The following is a 15,085-nucleotide window of genomic DNA, read 5'->3' on the forward strand; positions in this document are numbered from 1 at the left end:
TCCTAAGTCTCTGGGTTTACTGGAGTGCTGGTCTTTGCCATCAGGTAGAGACTATTCAGGACACGTCTGAATTCTACAAAATCTGGGAAAACCTGCTAGAGTGCAAGAAACCGCTGCATGTCTTCCGTGTGCTAGCCTCCTAGAAGCCCTAGGAGTTGATATTGTCGGCTTCTGACATGGGGGGAATCAAGGCTCAGAGGAGCTGCCTGTCCCAGGATCATGCCCCTTCTCTAGCAATATATCCCATCCATTCTGAAACAGCCAGGTCTGGATGAAGTGGCCCAGCGGCCCTCTCAGGCACTCTCCTCTTCTCCACCAGGGCCTTCAGCCACTTGCTGCATATGCCCAGGTTTGTTTTCTTTGGCTCCTCATTAATGAGTTCCACAGGACAATGCTAAGTCTAGTTATGCAGCCTTAATTGGTTTAGTTACAACAAGATAATTCCTTTTTTCTTCTCTTGGAGGCCTTTCTGTTTAAAGACATTTTAGCTGGAGGATGCTAATTATCAATGAGGAGAAAGTGACACCTGAAGAGTTCATTTTCCATCTTGGTCCTTGCTTTTTCCTTTGAACTCCCTCCACCCGGCCCTCTCTCCCATTTCATCACTTCTCCCCCACCACCATAAAAGACAGCTCCTCTCTGGCCGGGCGGCAGAACTTTCTTTCTCACTAGCCAGGGAGTTGTTCCCTGCACAGCTGTCTCGGGGGGCATGGACGACCTGCAAGAGACCTTCCTCAGCCTCGAGGATGGCCTGGACTCCTCGGACAGCCCCAGCCTGCTGTCCTCCTGGGACTGGAAAAACAGGGCCAGGCCCTTTGAGCTGAGCCAGGCCTCCCCCTCCCAGAGCCTTTCCCCAGTTCCATCACTGGAGTCCTATTCTTCTTCCCCCTGTCCAGCTGGGGCTGGACTGCCCTGTGGCCATGGCGGGGCCAGCAATGGGGGCAGCAACGGCTGTAGCAGCCACGGGGCCGGTGGCCTAGTGGAGGTGGACTACAATATGTTAGCTTTCCAACCTGCCTACCTACAGGGCCCTGGTGGCCCCAAGGCCCAGAAGGGCCCCAAAGTCAAGATGTCCGTGCAGCGGAGACGGAAGGCCAGCGAGAGGGAGAAGCTCAGAATGAGGACCTTGGCCGATGCCCTGCACACCCTTCGGAATTACCTGCCACCTGTCTACAGCCAGCGAGGCCAACCGCTTACCAAGATCCAGACACTCAAATACACCATCAAGTACATCAGCGAGCTCACAGACCTCCTGAACAGCGGCAGAGAGCCCAGGCCCCAGAGTGTGTGAGCTCTACCCCTGGGGCATCTGGCCAGTTTTAGTCTCCCAGGGGAGAGTAAAGGAGCTTTAAAGACCTGGAGTATCTCTTGGGACAACAGCATAGAATTATTTGTGTTAGTTAGTGAGGTCATCTTGTCATCTGAGAAGTTCTGAGGGATTCCCTTCTGACTCCCTGAAGCAGCCAGAACACCAACCTGCCACACAACAGAAACTGTTGCTTCCAGTTTTTCCCACCATCTCTCAGGATTCTCATCCTTTGCAAAGAGACAGATTATTTTGTCCTTCTGTGTTTCTTCAAGGTATTCTAAATGGTTACTGCATTTTAAATGCATTATTTTCAATAAGATAAAATAGTTACAATTAATCTTCTGCCATTTGGTGTTGGGAGCTTTCTTTCTGTTGTTAATTAAAGCTCGAATGTTGTACAGGGTCCAGTGTGACACCTGGATCCTTGTTTAGAAAGTTTTGTGCCAAGTAGAGGTAGAACTCTCCTGTTTCTGTGTGTGTGTATGTGTGTGTGTGTGTGTGTGTGTGTGTGTGTGTGTGTGTGTGTTCAACAGAAGTTATGCCTTTACTTTTGATAGGATCAAAATCACTTAAATGCAGAAGGAAGTGCTGTGCTGTTATGGTAAATAGGAAGTCAGAGGCAAATGGTCCAGTTAAGACAAAGTGAAGATCTTAAAGAGCAGAGCCCCCTGTCTTGAGGCATGAAAAAGAAGTCTGTGCCCACTGACACCTGTGTGCCAGGGAATGAGGGCACAGAAAGAAGCAGAAGGCTGAGGAGGCCCAGCACCGAGAGTCCTGCAGCAGGACTCAGAGGGCAGGAGCTCCCTGTCTCAGGCCTGGTGTGAATATTACCCATTTATCCCTTCATTTGCTTATTTCTCAAATGAAGAGATTGGCTTGGGAAAAAAAATTCCATAGGTAATAAGTGAAAAGCTCAGGAATGATAACTCCAGCCTATGTCGAATTCCTCCAGAGGAAGTTACTTGTTCACCAAAACCTCCTGCCTTCCTCCTCAACCCCTCCTCCACCTCACATGCACCCACGCTCAAATGTTCAACTCCATGAGGTCCATGTCTTGGGGGTGTCTGTAGCATCCCAGTTAGGCCAATTTGAAGGCACAGGACAATAAGAAGGGACCTCAATTTAAAGAGGTTCCCCCAAACCACTGGACTATTGTAAGACTGCCTTTTTTTTCTTTGCTATGATTATTAACCATCAGTATCTGTTTTCAGGTTCACAATTTCATGTATAACTCCCCCTACATTTTTTCTTGAATGATATATATATATATGTACAAGTAAATATAAACATATACACATTTTAGAGTACTTTTAATTCTGCGAATTATTTTTTTTCTTGGCAATTTGCAGTAAGAATTATTCTAAGTTAAGGCAAATAAATCTGTGATGTAAGTACCATTATTATATCTATTTTATATGTGGGGAAGTTGAAGCATGACTTTTCCAGAATCTCACATGTGAAAAGTACTGTGGAAAGCCGAGGCTCCAACAGCACTCCCCAGCCCAGGCCTGCATAATTTCTTTAATGAAACATCTTTGGAACGACATTTAAGTCTTTTTCAGGTTTTTTTATTGCCCCCAAATGCTGAAATGAATATTATAGACAATTATCTTTGTCCACTGGTATTTTAATTACTCTGAAAAATTCCTAGATCAGAGGGTATACACACTTAAAATTTTTAATAAACACTGTTGGATCACTTTCATTGAAGTTTGTGGTTACTTACATTATATCCTATTAATATCATGAGACAGGCCATCTGTCCCACATTGCCATTAGATATTATCAGTCTTAAGAATTTTTAATGGATAAAAAACGGTTTCATCATTGTGTTCATTTTTATTTTCCTATTTATTAATTGAGATGGAACATATTTTTAAGTTTATGTAACTATTATTCATTTTTACTCCTCTTTTATAATTTGGCAGTTTATGTTCTTTGCAGTCTTCCTACTAGAGTCTCGTCTTGTTAATTTAGGAGAGTTCTTTGTACAATATATATGTTGAAGTACTTCCTTACAGTCTATCACTTTAGCATATTCTTTCTTATGGTGTAATACATAGGAGGTAGTATCTTTTGCTCTTTGAAGCGTTTAATTTTTTTTATCACCAAATCTCTGTTTTGTTTTATGACTTGTATGGTTTTTCCTTTTGCTTTATTTTCCCCAATTCCAAAGCTTTTCAATGTTCTCCTGAGTTTTTCAAATTATTTTTATAATTTTATGTAGATCTTTAATATACCTATAATTTACTTTTCTCTATAGTGCATGGAAGGAATTTAACTTTATTTCTGTGTTTTTATAATTGAAAAATATTTTATCTTGTCACCAGGGGGTAATAGGGGTCATAGTTGTTAATGTCATACTACTTATAAAAACTTCATTAGCTTCTCATCTATTCATTTTTGGTGGTGTGGAGAAGAAATGAGAAAACATTGGGCAATGTCGATACTTTCTCCCAGGAGACTCTACCCTATGCATGTATAGATTGTGTGAGTGTATGTATATGCACATGTGCATGTATTTGTGTGTGTGTATATGTGTGTGTGTGTGTGTGTGTGTGTGTGTGTGTACACATGCATTTGTATATGTGTGTACTGTGCTTTTATGTGTTAGACAAGGATGAGTAGGGAGAATGGTAATGTGGGAGTGAGGAAGAATCAGCCAGTCCAAAAATTAACTTGAAGATAAAATGCTATTTTCTTAGACATTTTCAAAAAAGTGAGACCCAAATAATCTTGGCTTTGATTTTTCAAGCTCAGGTTGAAGAATGGTTTATAAATAGCTTGGGAAGTTTTGATTGTCCTGGGGGGACCAAGTACTGTGGATGAGTTAGGAACTACTGTTCTCAAAGTCACAGACTTACCTGTTGCTAGGTTTGCCCACAAAATTTCTATGGGACCCACTGGATGATGGGCATTTGGAAAACCAGGAGAAGATGGCAGCTTTGGGGAGGAAACATCTGCCCAGAACTCTTGTCTCATAAATACCACTGAGTCCTCTCCAGATGCCTGCCTGCGGCCCAGCCCCTCCCCTGGACAGAGGCTGAACAGAAGCATTTGACTACTATGGCAATAATTCCCAAAGAAGCTGCTTCCTGTATAGGGAGGAGGGCTGGGCCAGGCCTTGATTCCTCTAGGGAGTGCTTAAAAGCATTTGGCTTACAGGGAGTGCTTAAAAGCATTTGGCTTGGGCAAAGCTCAAGAATAGGAGTAAGGTATTTCTGGTGTTTGGATGGGGAGAGAATTGCAGAACCACGATCCATGTGCCTACTGTGTCGTGGTCAGTATTTCCAATTTATTCTTTCATAGCCCTCATAATAATGCTGGGAGGTGGGAATTATCATTCCTATTTTTAGGATGCGGAAACTGAGGTTTAGGATCTTTGAGCAAAGTTAAAGCCACATGGTTTGCTAGTGAGTTCTGGTCACCTGCACATGCTGCGTGGTTAGCTCCAAGGACACTCCGTTCACTGGGCTTGGCCATGAGAGAGCGCTTTCAGCAAAGCTCTGTCCTGAGACTCAGACCTTCTCTCTCTCTTTCTCTCTCTCTCTCTCTCTCTTTCCCTCCCTCCCTCCCTCCCTCCCTCCCTCCCTCTCTCCCTCCCTCCCTCCTTCCCTCTGGGGACCTAATTTCTTTCACCAACTGAAACATTTTGAAAGGGCTGTTTATCTCACTCTCTAAATTATTTCCCTTTGAACTTCTGCCTCCGCCCTGAATGTTTCCTCAGAAATTCCCTTTGCTTCCTCTGCTGGCACCTAGAGTCTTTCTTAATCTGCAGAGGAAATCTGACTTCTGTTCATTTGTGTTCAATAAAGTGTTCCACAATTCACACCGGGTTGAGGTTTCTTTGTTCTGCTTGTAGTTTTTGACACATGAGCTAATCAGGAGTGAGGCCAAGGCAGGGGGCGGGGGATCCTGGGCAACTCAACAAGTTGACAGAATTACTCTGATGTTAATATATATATATATATATATATATATATATATATATATATATATATATATATATTAAAACAGCAAGGGCTGAGGATATAGCTCAGTTGTAGAGTACTTGCTAGGTTTAATCCCCAGCACCACACACACACAAAAAAAAAATAGAAAAAATTATAAACAGCATAAGAAAACATATGCAAATATGCTTGTGCTTTCCAGGTTACACTATTATTACACTATTTTCTATTACACAGGCTTAGTGTGTTCTATCGCCTAAGTTGAGGTACCATTTGATCCCTGACAATTTCTGTACATACTTGAGCTTGTGGGAGGGATCCAGGCCTGGGCCCCCAGTGGCCTTGAGCCCTGTGAGCTCAGCCTGGCTGTTTTGAAAGGAACGGGAGCTGGCTGCTCCCTCCTACCCTGGTGGGAGGCCTCTCTTACCAAGGAAATACCCGAGCTGCCTGAAGGACTGGATCTTGATATTTTGGTCCCAGAAAGACCCTTGAACTCTGAACAAGAAGAAAGCACAAAGATTTCTGAGAATTGTCCAGGAAATGGACAGCTATTTGTTTGTCTCTGGGACTTGAAAATTGTCCATCTCCCCTCTGGTTATGCTCCTCTCCTCTGACTTTTGCTTCTTTTCAAGGTTAAGGGCTGGAGGTCAGGAACTACGGGAGAAGGATGTGTTTAGAAAGGGCTGCCCTGGTGAGGTGCAAAGCAACCCTGTCTCTAAATGAAATACAAAATAGGACTGGGGATGTGGCTCAGTGGTTGAGTGCCCTGAGTTCAATCCCTGGTACACGACCCCCCTCAAAGAAAGAAGGAAAGAAAGAAAGAAAGAAAGAAAGAAAGAAAGAAAGAAAGAAAGAAAGAAAGAAAGGGCTGTCCTGGCTATTCTCAGCCCAGGAAACCAGGGGTAGATTTATCCTTTGATGTGTCCCTTGCCTGAGATCACATTTCTTTGCCCAAGGTCATGCTACCCTGCCCAAGATCACATAATTGGAGCAGAGCCACCCAGATCTGCTTGACCCATTTCTTCAACAACGCTAAGTCTATGTGGCTGAAATGCAGCAAAGAACAAAACTATTGACAATATCTGTTCAAGCCTTTCCCATGAGTTGGTGAAGAAGATTTGCATTTGGTATCCTGTCACCTTATTGGGATTTTATAAGTGAGAGCATGTTTTAAATTGTGATATCCTTCATCCTCTCTCCCCATGTGGAGTGGAGCATAAATATTCTTTCATTCTCTTTAGTTATCTCCCTACACTGGGTGTGTGTTTTTGTTGCTTTAGCAATTACAAAGCATTTCATACACATAATCCTATTTAACTCTTACCTAAACTTACTATAGAAGAGGTTGAATAGGGATTGCTGGGTTCATTTGCACAGATGAGGAAATTAAGCCTTAGGATGGTCAAATATCTTAACTATTCATACATGACAGAGTTGGCATCAAGACTCATATTTAAACTCATCTCCCCCCACCCCCAGCTAAACTAGGGTATTTCCTGAGGAAATCCAGTTGTGCCCTAAACTTTGCTCCCAAAGGCAACCTCAAAATGTGCTCCATGATGCATTTCTTCAAGGTGGATTTTGCATGGTGTCTTTCTGAATTCTTAAATCTAATCAGCATACAGATAAAACAATATCTTCATGTAGGGAGGGGTGGTAGAAATTCAAGCCCTTAAGCCCTTCTGAATTCTCGATCTAATCAGTGTGCATAGGTAGAACAATCAACACCTTTATAGAGGCAAGGGAAATTTAAACCCTGAAAATAATTCTATTCCTTTTCATAATTCAAGAATTATGAAAAATTCTTAGGGATCCTCTTGCCTACTTTTACTGAATGCCTAATTATTTCCTAGCAAAGAAAGCAAACATTTCAGTAATTTAAGTTCCAAGGATACCAACAAACATCAAAAGTCCTGATTTTATGTTCTGCATGCAGCTGTGAGTCAGGCAGCAAGTTGAGGAACCAATCTCTGAAAAACAAAGTAGAAGAACATCATAAGGGTAGGAGCTGCCAGAGGAGAAGAGAGAGGTTGGGAGAAAGAGGAGAGTCAGATGTCAGCTTTGGCCCAGCCACTGGGCCCAGCATCAGCACCAGCCAAGCTGCATGATGGGGATGCAGAGATGCTCACAGCCAAGAGCCAGACAGACAGGAGACAGAACAGGAGCCAGTGCTCCTTACTGGATGCAGGGAAGACTTCACAAGGAAGAAGGAAGGAAGCTACATATGCAAAAGCCTAAAGATCTGGAAAACCACTAGGGCTTAGGGCGATCACAGTGGGCTAGCTTGGCTGAAGCAGCGTGAGTCTGCAGGAACAGAGAAATGAGAAAGAACCAACAAGCAGGAATGAGAGGCTAAGAGCCTGAATGTTCTTCAAGTGGAGGGACAGCTCACTCTTGACCACAGAGAACCCCACCCCCACCCAACACACACATTCAGCTGGTTATTGATCCAGGTCTCCATCAAAGCACATTGTTCAGAGCATGACGTGTTCAATGAGCAATTGCAGTTGTAGCCCACATAGCTCAGTTACTAGATACTTGACTTTTCCTTCCGATATATGTTTTTTCTCATCTCTATAAAAGGGAAACCCAGTCTTTAGCATTCCTTCTTAGAATAGTTTTTCTCTTCACACCTGCTTTCACTGTATCTTGCAGCTTTTTCTCAAATCTTTTTTCCAAACTCTGCCAACAGTTCCTCCTCAGTTCTACCTGCATGACCCTTGTCATTCACTCAGTGCCCCCATATGTGTCCGCTCTGTTCTGCACCACACCTGGAGTCCTAGGCCATTCCTACTGCTATAACAAAATGCCCAAGACTGGTAACCTATAAATAATGGAAATGTATTTCAAACCGTTTTGGAGTCTGGGAAGTCGAAGATCAAGACACTGGCGTTCAGTGTCTGATGAGGGCCTTCTTGCTGCTTTCACACTGTGAAAAGTGAAGGATAAAAGGCTGTGAATGCTTTTATCAGCCACTAAATCCATGCATGAGGTCAGAACTCTCATGGTTTAATCATCTCCTGTTTTAGTCAGCTTTTTTGCTGCTATGACCAAAAGACCTGACCATAACAATTTTAGAGGAGGAAAAGCTTATTTGATGTTCACAGTTTCAGAGGTATCAGCCTTAGATGGTCAACGCCATTGCTTGTGCCTGAGGTGAGGCAGAACTTCATGGCGGAAGGCTGTGAGTGAGAAAGCAGCTCAGGACATGGGACAATACAGAAACAGAGAGCTCTCACTTACCAGGGACAAAATATATTCCCCCAAGGCATGCATGTGCCCAATGCCCCAATTCCTCCAGCCACACCCTACCTGCGTATGCTTAACCCCCAGTTAATCCATTCATGTCTATTAATGTGCTGATCAGATAAAGTCTCTTGTAACTTCATTATTTTACCTCTAAGTTTTCTGTCATTGTCTCATCCAGAGCTTTTTTTTTTTTTAGGTATCATACCTAAACTATAACATCTCCTAAATGCTCCATCTCTTTTTCTTTTTAATATTTTTAGTTGAAGATGGACCCAGCACTTTTATTTTTAGTTTATTTTATCATGTGGTGCTAAGGATCAAACCCAGTAGCTCACACGTGCTAGGTAAGTGCTCTACCACTGAGCTATAACCCCAGCCCTCCACCTCTTAATAGTATCACATTAGTGGTGACAGTGCAACCTATGAATTCTGTACAACACATTCAGACCATAGCACCTGCCCAGCACTAGAGTACTCTTCAGGAAGCCAAGTGGGAGAAATTAAGCAGACAAGGCCAGAATGTTCTTTAGTTGGCTAGACGCATGCGTGCAAAGTTTCTTCTTATCATGCTGGCTGTAAACAGAAGAGCTCCTTGTTCCACTGGCATTTGAGGGTCTCTTGTCATTTTTTTAATCATTTATACACTGCAGATTATCAACTACATATAGGTGGCTAACTTAGTAGTAGGATTTGGAGTGACAAAGAGGCAGAGGGTAACCAGGATACTTCAAATTTAAAAACAAGTAGCATTATGTTTTTTTTTTTTTTAAAACTATGTAATCTCATTTAATCCTTATAATGACTTGTGAGGCCAAAGCCTAGTCTCTGTTCACAAAAGTTTAAATGAAATTGGAGAAGATAAATCCAACCATAAATGATCATAATAGAGGTCCAAAGTAAAAGACTAAAAAATAATTAAAATGTATCTATAACTGCAGTGGGAAAAAGGAGTGGTGCTTTGGTTCACATGTATGTGTATTCCAAAATTCATATGTTGAAACTTGTCAATGTAAGAGCGTTAAGCGGTGGGGACTTTGGAAGATGACTAATTCACAAGGGTAGAGCTCTCATAGATAGGATTAGTGACTTTGTAAAGGAGGTGCAAGGGAGCCTCCTTTTTAGTTCCTTCCATCCTGTGAGGACAGAGTTTGTTTTCTTGGAGGATGCAACAGTCAAGGTATCATCTTGGAAGCAGAGCTGAGATGGGGCCTCACCAGACACTGAAATTCCTGCTGCCTTTATTTGGATTTCCTCAGCCTCTGTAACCATGAGCAATAAATTTATGCCATTTACAAAGCACCCAATGTAAGATATTTTGCTACAGCAGGAACAAATTGAAACATATGGAAAGGAATTCTGTTTGGTGTAGAACCTGGCATTAGGGAAGAGTTGGAACTGAGCCTGAATCTAGAGCAATGATCTTGATAGGGGAGAGGCATTTCAAGCAACAGAACAAGAACAAAGGGACAAAGCCAGGAATCAGCTGGAGACATGGTGCAGTGGGGGGTGAGATACAAAGCAATGAGTTGGGTACTGCTTATAAAGGACTGGAACATCGCACTAAGGAGTTGGACTTAGCAGACACCTTTATTTAACTCATTCTGTCAGGACATGTGACGATGATGCATTTCTTCCCTGAAAATTCATAAAATGATAACATGTCTCTTAGCTTTTGCCTGGTTCCTGGGTGCACTCCTGCCCTCTGGACAGTTTATACTCTAATGATGGGGGAGTTCGGTGCTGCAATTGATTAGAGCAGTGTGGCTCAGTTGGCTAAGAACCTCTGGAGGGGAATTCTCTGGGGACTTAAGGTGAAGGAGAAGGGGTTTAGGGTTACAGAAGGAGAGAGTTGAGGCTGGAGGGGTGAGAAGGGAGCAGCAAGCAGAGCATTCCTGGACCTGGACAGTAGGGTGAACCAGAGGCCAGAAGAAGTGCTGAGAAGGGAAAGGTAGGCCCTTTGAAAACTCTGTAAAACTAGTGCAAAGGCACCATTTCCAAATTCGGATAGGTCCCAGAGCACTGGTGTTCTGGGATGTTCACTGCCGTGCCTAGCTGCCCATCTGACATTTCCAGCAAGTCTATGAGGTAGGCATCATCAGCCCACTTTACATATGAGAAAACAGGCTCAGAGAGGTGCCAGGTTTCCTGGGGCTGTGCATAGTCAGGGGCTGCTAGATCACAGAGCTTCTTCATCAGCTGCAGTGGATTTCAAAGAAACTCTCCACTGATGACTCCATATGACAAATGATTCCTTAGAAGGCTTCTGAGCACAGGTATTGTCAGTGATTAGCACTTAAAAATGATAAAGCCCAGCAGTTGGAGAGGGACAAATTTATTTCTCCATTCACAGGAAGGCAAATGCTTCCTCCTTGTGACCGGCTTTCTCAATTGATTGGAGACCCTTTTAAAGATCCCAGAGGTTTAAATATGGAAGAAACAACAATTTACCCAATAAAATGCTCCCATTACTTCCTGTAGTCTCTAGCCCTTGAAAAGGAGGCCCTTCCAGTCTTTCCTACTCAGTGTTCCCCTGGCCACCCCTTGCTGGGGCAGGTGAGCAGGGGGGTGAGCTAGGGCGGGGCTTTTAACTGTGTGAACAGGAAGGAGGAATCCCAGGGCGCCCCAGGGAGCCTGAGCAATGAGGAACCTTCCTCACCCAGGGCTCTACTTAAAAGGCACAAAATGTGCCAAGGAAACTCTAGAGCCTTGTTTTTGTTTGTTTGTTGTGTATTTTACACACCGGGAAGTAATAACTAAGTTCTCACTTCTGAGCCCAAGTCTGTCTGGTCTAATAAACCTGAAGCCCCCTTAGCAATTGCGTGCCCACCCCGAATTGTCTTTGGGGACACAGTTCCCCGAAGCAGATGCTATTTCCAGGCCCCTGCTCGTTCTATTCGAGAACAGAGGCCACCAGGCATACCCTGGCAGGCTCCAGGCCTCACTGTCCCTGGGTGCTCTACCCGGAGCAGAGGGGCCCGGGATGCTGCAACCCTGCAACCCGCTCAGCTGCGCTTCCGCGCGGCCTCAGGCGCCCCCTGCAGGCCTCCCATCCAACTGCAGGGGACTCGAGACCAGGGAGGCTCGGTCCCGGGAACCTGAGAACCTGGAGCCAGGGCTCACTTCTGGGCTAACAGGTAACCACCTCCAGGTGGTCCCCGCGCACTGCGGAAAGGAGAGATCTGAGAGTAGGAGTGACACAGAGGATGCTCAAGCGCCTGGCATTCCTGGGCTCTGCAATTTCACGTTAGAGAATTAGATATACTGAGAAATTCCGGTGCCTTGGTGAAGAGGGTGCTTTTGGAGTTAACTGAGCAAGATCACCCAAAGCACAATGTTCATTAACTCTAGATAAGGGTCCTTTTCTGCAAAACAGAGACCTCACAGGGCAGATGTGACGATTAGATGAGAAAGTGGAATTAAGCAGCTCTTGATGAAGTAAATTCAATTTCCTTCTCAAATTAGGGAGCTGGGGCAAATTATCTTATTTTTCCCTCAAAATATTAAGTCAGTAAGCTTAGCCAAAGATAGTGAGCAGTACATGAATTTCTTTTCCGCACTGAGGAGTCCAAGGAAGCAGGAAGCAACCAGGTGTCGGACTTCTTTCAGACATTACATCTCCTAATTATTTCCAACTTTTTTACATTGGTAAGATTTATAATAAATTTGTCCTTTAATTACAGTTACTTCTGTATAGTTACCAGCTGAGCATAAAAACTAAAAACTGATAAACAGCACTTACAACATTCAGTAATTTTTATACAGTGAATTCTCCGTGATAGAATTCATTGAGATTGTGTTTAAAGCCTTATGAAAGCAGAGTATCTATAAGTTAGCACAACGTACAGATTGAGGGTTTAATTTTGCACAATTTTAGGGCTTAACTGTGAGTGGCCTGGGGATATCCAAGCACAGAAACAGACATTAAAATTGGTTCTGGGCCAACAAATATTCCTTGATTATTTAGTGAAAGCAGATACAAACAGCTTGGAGGGACCTGCCTCAACCCAGGTCTCATGAGAATCTCAATACAAAGTTCTACAGGAGAACAAAATAATGAATGAAAACAAGCACACCATGAGCAAGAATCAGCAAGTACAATCAACAATGGAATTAGAAAATGGGATTAGATGGTCCAGAGCAATAACTGAACAAATCATTCCACATTTAAAATTTTAAAACATAAAGAAGAAAACAAGCAATAAAAAAATTGAAAAATTGATTATAACTTTTGAATGTGAAAAATATAGTGGGTGTGGTTTGTATGTGAAATGTCCCCCAAAAGCTCACGTGAGAGACAATTTAAGAAGGTTTAGAGGAAAATTATTGGGTTACTGCCCTACATAATCAGTGAATTAATCCCTGATGGGATTAGCTGGGCAGTAACTGGAGGCAGGTGGGGTGGGCCCTGGGAAGTGGTTCATTGGGGGTATGGCTCTGGGTATATATTTGTCTTTGGTGTATCTGTCTCTCTGCTTTCTGATCATGATTTGAGCTGCTGTCCTCTGCCACACTCTTCTGTCATGATGTTCAGCCTGGTCTGGAGCCAGCCTTCTATGGACTAAGACCTCTGAAACTGTGAGCCCTCAAATAAACTTTTCCTCCCCTACAGTTGTTCTGGTGGGGTCATTTAGTCCCAGCAGCAAAAACGCTGACTGAAACAATAGTCATGTACAAATGTTCATAGGCAACGAGTGGATCAAACCCTAGAAAGAGAGAAAAACTGGATGACAGATGGGAGAAAATTACACAGAATAATCACAAAGGGTAGTAGGAAGGAAATCAGGAAAAGAGAAAAAGAGGCAGGGACAAACCAAGAGGAATGTCTTGCACATCTGCCAGACTTCCATAAAGAGACACTCTAATGGTGTAGGACATTCAGAATTGATGACAATGATAAAGTTTCAGATTTGTGAAACATAGTAAGTCTTAAGTTAGGTAAAAGAATCCATACCTAGATAATTCTAGAAAGCGCATAAAACATTAAGGAAGAAGGGTGATCTCAACAACCGGAAAGGGAAGACAGATTATCTACACAGGAATGACAAAATAACACAATTCTCAGTTGCTGCAAAGGAAGCCAAGCTGGGATAATATCTCCCAAGTCTGACAGAAAATGATTATCAATGCATTATTGGACAACCACAGAAACTATCATTGAAGAATAAGTATTTTCAAGTGATTTTTTTCAAATTACTAAATTAACAATACCATTTTCAGACCACCATTAACATCAGGCTGCTATTAATGGTCTCTCAGTGCAAGAATTTCTACAGGACAGACTTCAGGAGAAGGAAAACAATGCCCCATGAATTGAGAGCCAAGAAAGAATGGTAAGTCAGGAGTGTAGTGGACATGGGAGTAAATCCAGCCCTCATGGGTGAACACAGTACAGTTCGCGTAGAAATGAAGATGCTGGGTGGTGGCAGCAGCAGGAAGGAATGGGGTAGTTAAAGCTTCTGAGGTTTCTGTGTGTTTTCAGTCTTAAAAGTGAAACATGCACATCAGCAGTGTGAATACTAACATATAAGAATATCTCTGTGTAATACTAGAGGGGATTGCAAATAAAAACATAATTAACCCAAAAGAAGGAAGAAGGGGAAGGAGAAGAAAGCACACAAAAACAAACAATACAAAAATGGATAGGGGGCTGGGGTTGTGGCTCAGTGGTAGAGCGCTTGCCTTGAACATGTGTGGCACTGGGTTCGATCCTCAGCACCACATAAAAATGAATAAATAAAGTAAAAATATTGTGTCCATGTGTAGCTAAAAATATTTTTTTAAAAAATGAATAGGAATGAATGCAAACAATGTCAGTAAAAACACACGTAAACAGACTCACTTCTCCATTTATAGTGAACAAATTCTTACACCGCTTGTTTACCATCTCCCCACTACTAAGCAGGTAAGTGCTGTGGAGGTGATTTTATGTGTCAATTTGGCTGGACCATGGTGCCCAGATAAGTGGTAAACAATATTCAGGATGTTTCTGAGAAGGCCTTTTTGGATGAAATTAACATATAAACATTGAAATCGGTAAACTTTGAGCAAAGCAGATTGCCTTCTTTAACAGCAAATTAGTTGCTTTCCTTCAATCCATTGAGGACCAGAATAAAACAGATAACTGGGAATCCTCAGCTTTTGCCTAACTTAGCAGGGGGGAAAAAGGCCTTCTCACTGTTAGAAAGACCCTAAGGGGAGCTTTTATTCAATGAGCTTGTTGTGAGGTGAGATGGTGGGTGGAGGCTGCATGGAACAATAGGGTGGAGTTTCAAAACTTACTCTACTGCTTTCTGGTATTCTTCCTCTGATTAAGGCAACCAGTGCTTCATTGACTGCAGCGTCAATGGAGACATGTTGAAAACATCTGCATTGTGATGGTAGATAAGTAATGTGTAGAGGAGGTTTGTGAACATCACATTTTACTTCATTATCATTGGAGCTCTGGTGAAGCCTACTAATTAATAGTAGGGTAGAAGAGGAGAAGTTTACTAGAAAAAAGGGGCGAATTGAATGACTTGTCTCTCATATATATTTAATTGAAGAATTTCTCCCTGGATATTTGTACTAAAACATATAA

General features: G+C 42.8%; 1 protein-coding gene across 1 annotated transcript; it reads left to right on the top strand.

The window, feature by feature from the left end:
* The first annotated feature begins 709 nt into the window (after positions 1–709).
* Positions 710–1,291, top strand: Msgn1 (mesogenin 1). Its single transcript, XM_026394542.1, has one exon. It carries the CDS (start codon positions 710–712, stop codon positions 1,289–1,291), a length of 582 nt encoding a protein of 193 aa, XP_026250327.1.
* Positions 1,292–15,085: the final 13,794 nt, after the last annotated feature.

The sequence above is a fragment of the Urocitellus parryii genome, chromosome 12 (assembly GCF_045843805.1).
Source record: "Urocitellus parryii isolate mUroPar1 chromosome 12, mUroPar1.hap1, whole genome shotgun sequence".
Taxonomy (NCBI): Eukaryota; Metazoa; Chordata; class Mammalia; order Rodentia; family Sciuridae; genus Urocitellus; species Urocitellus parryii.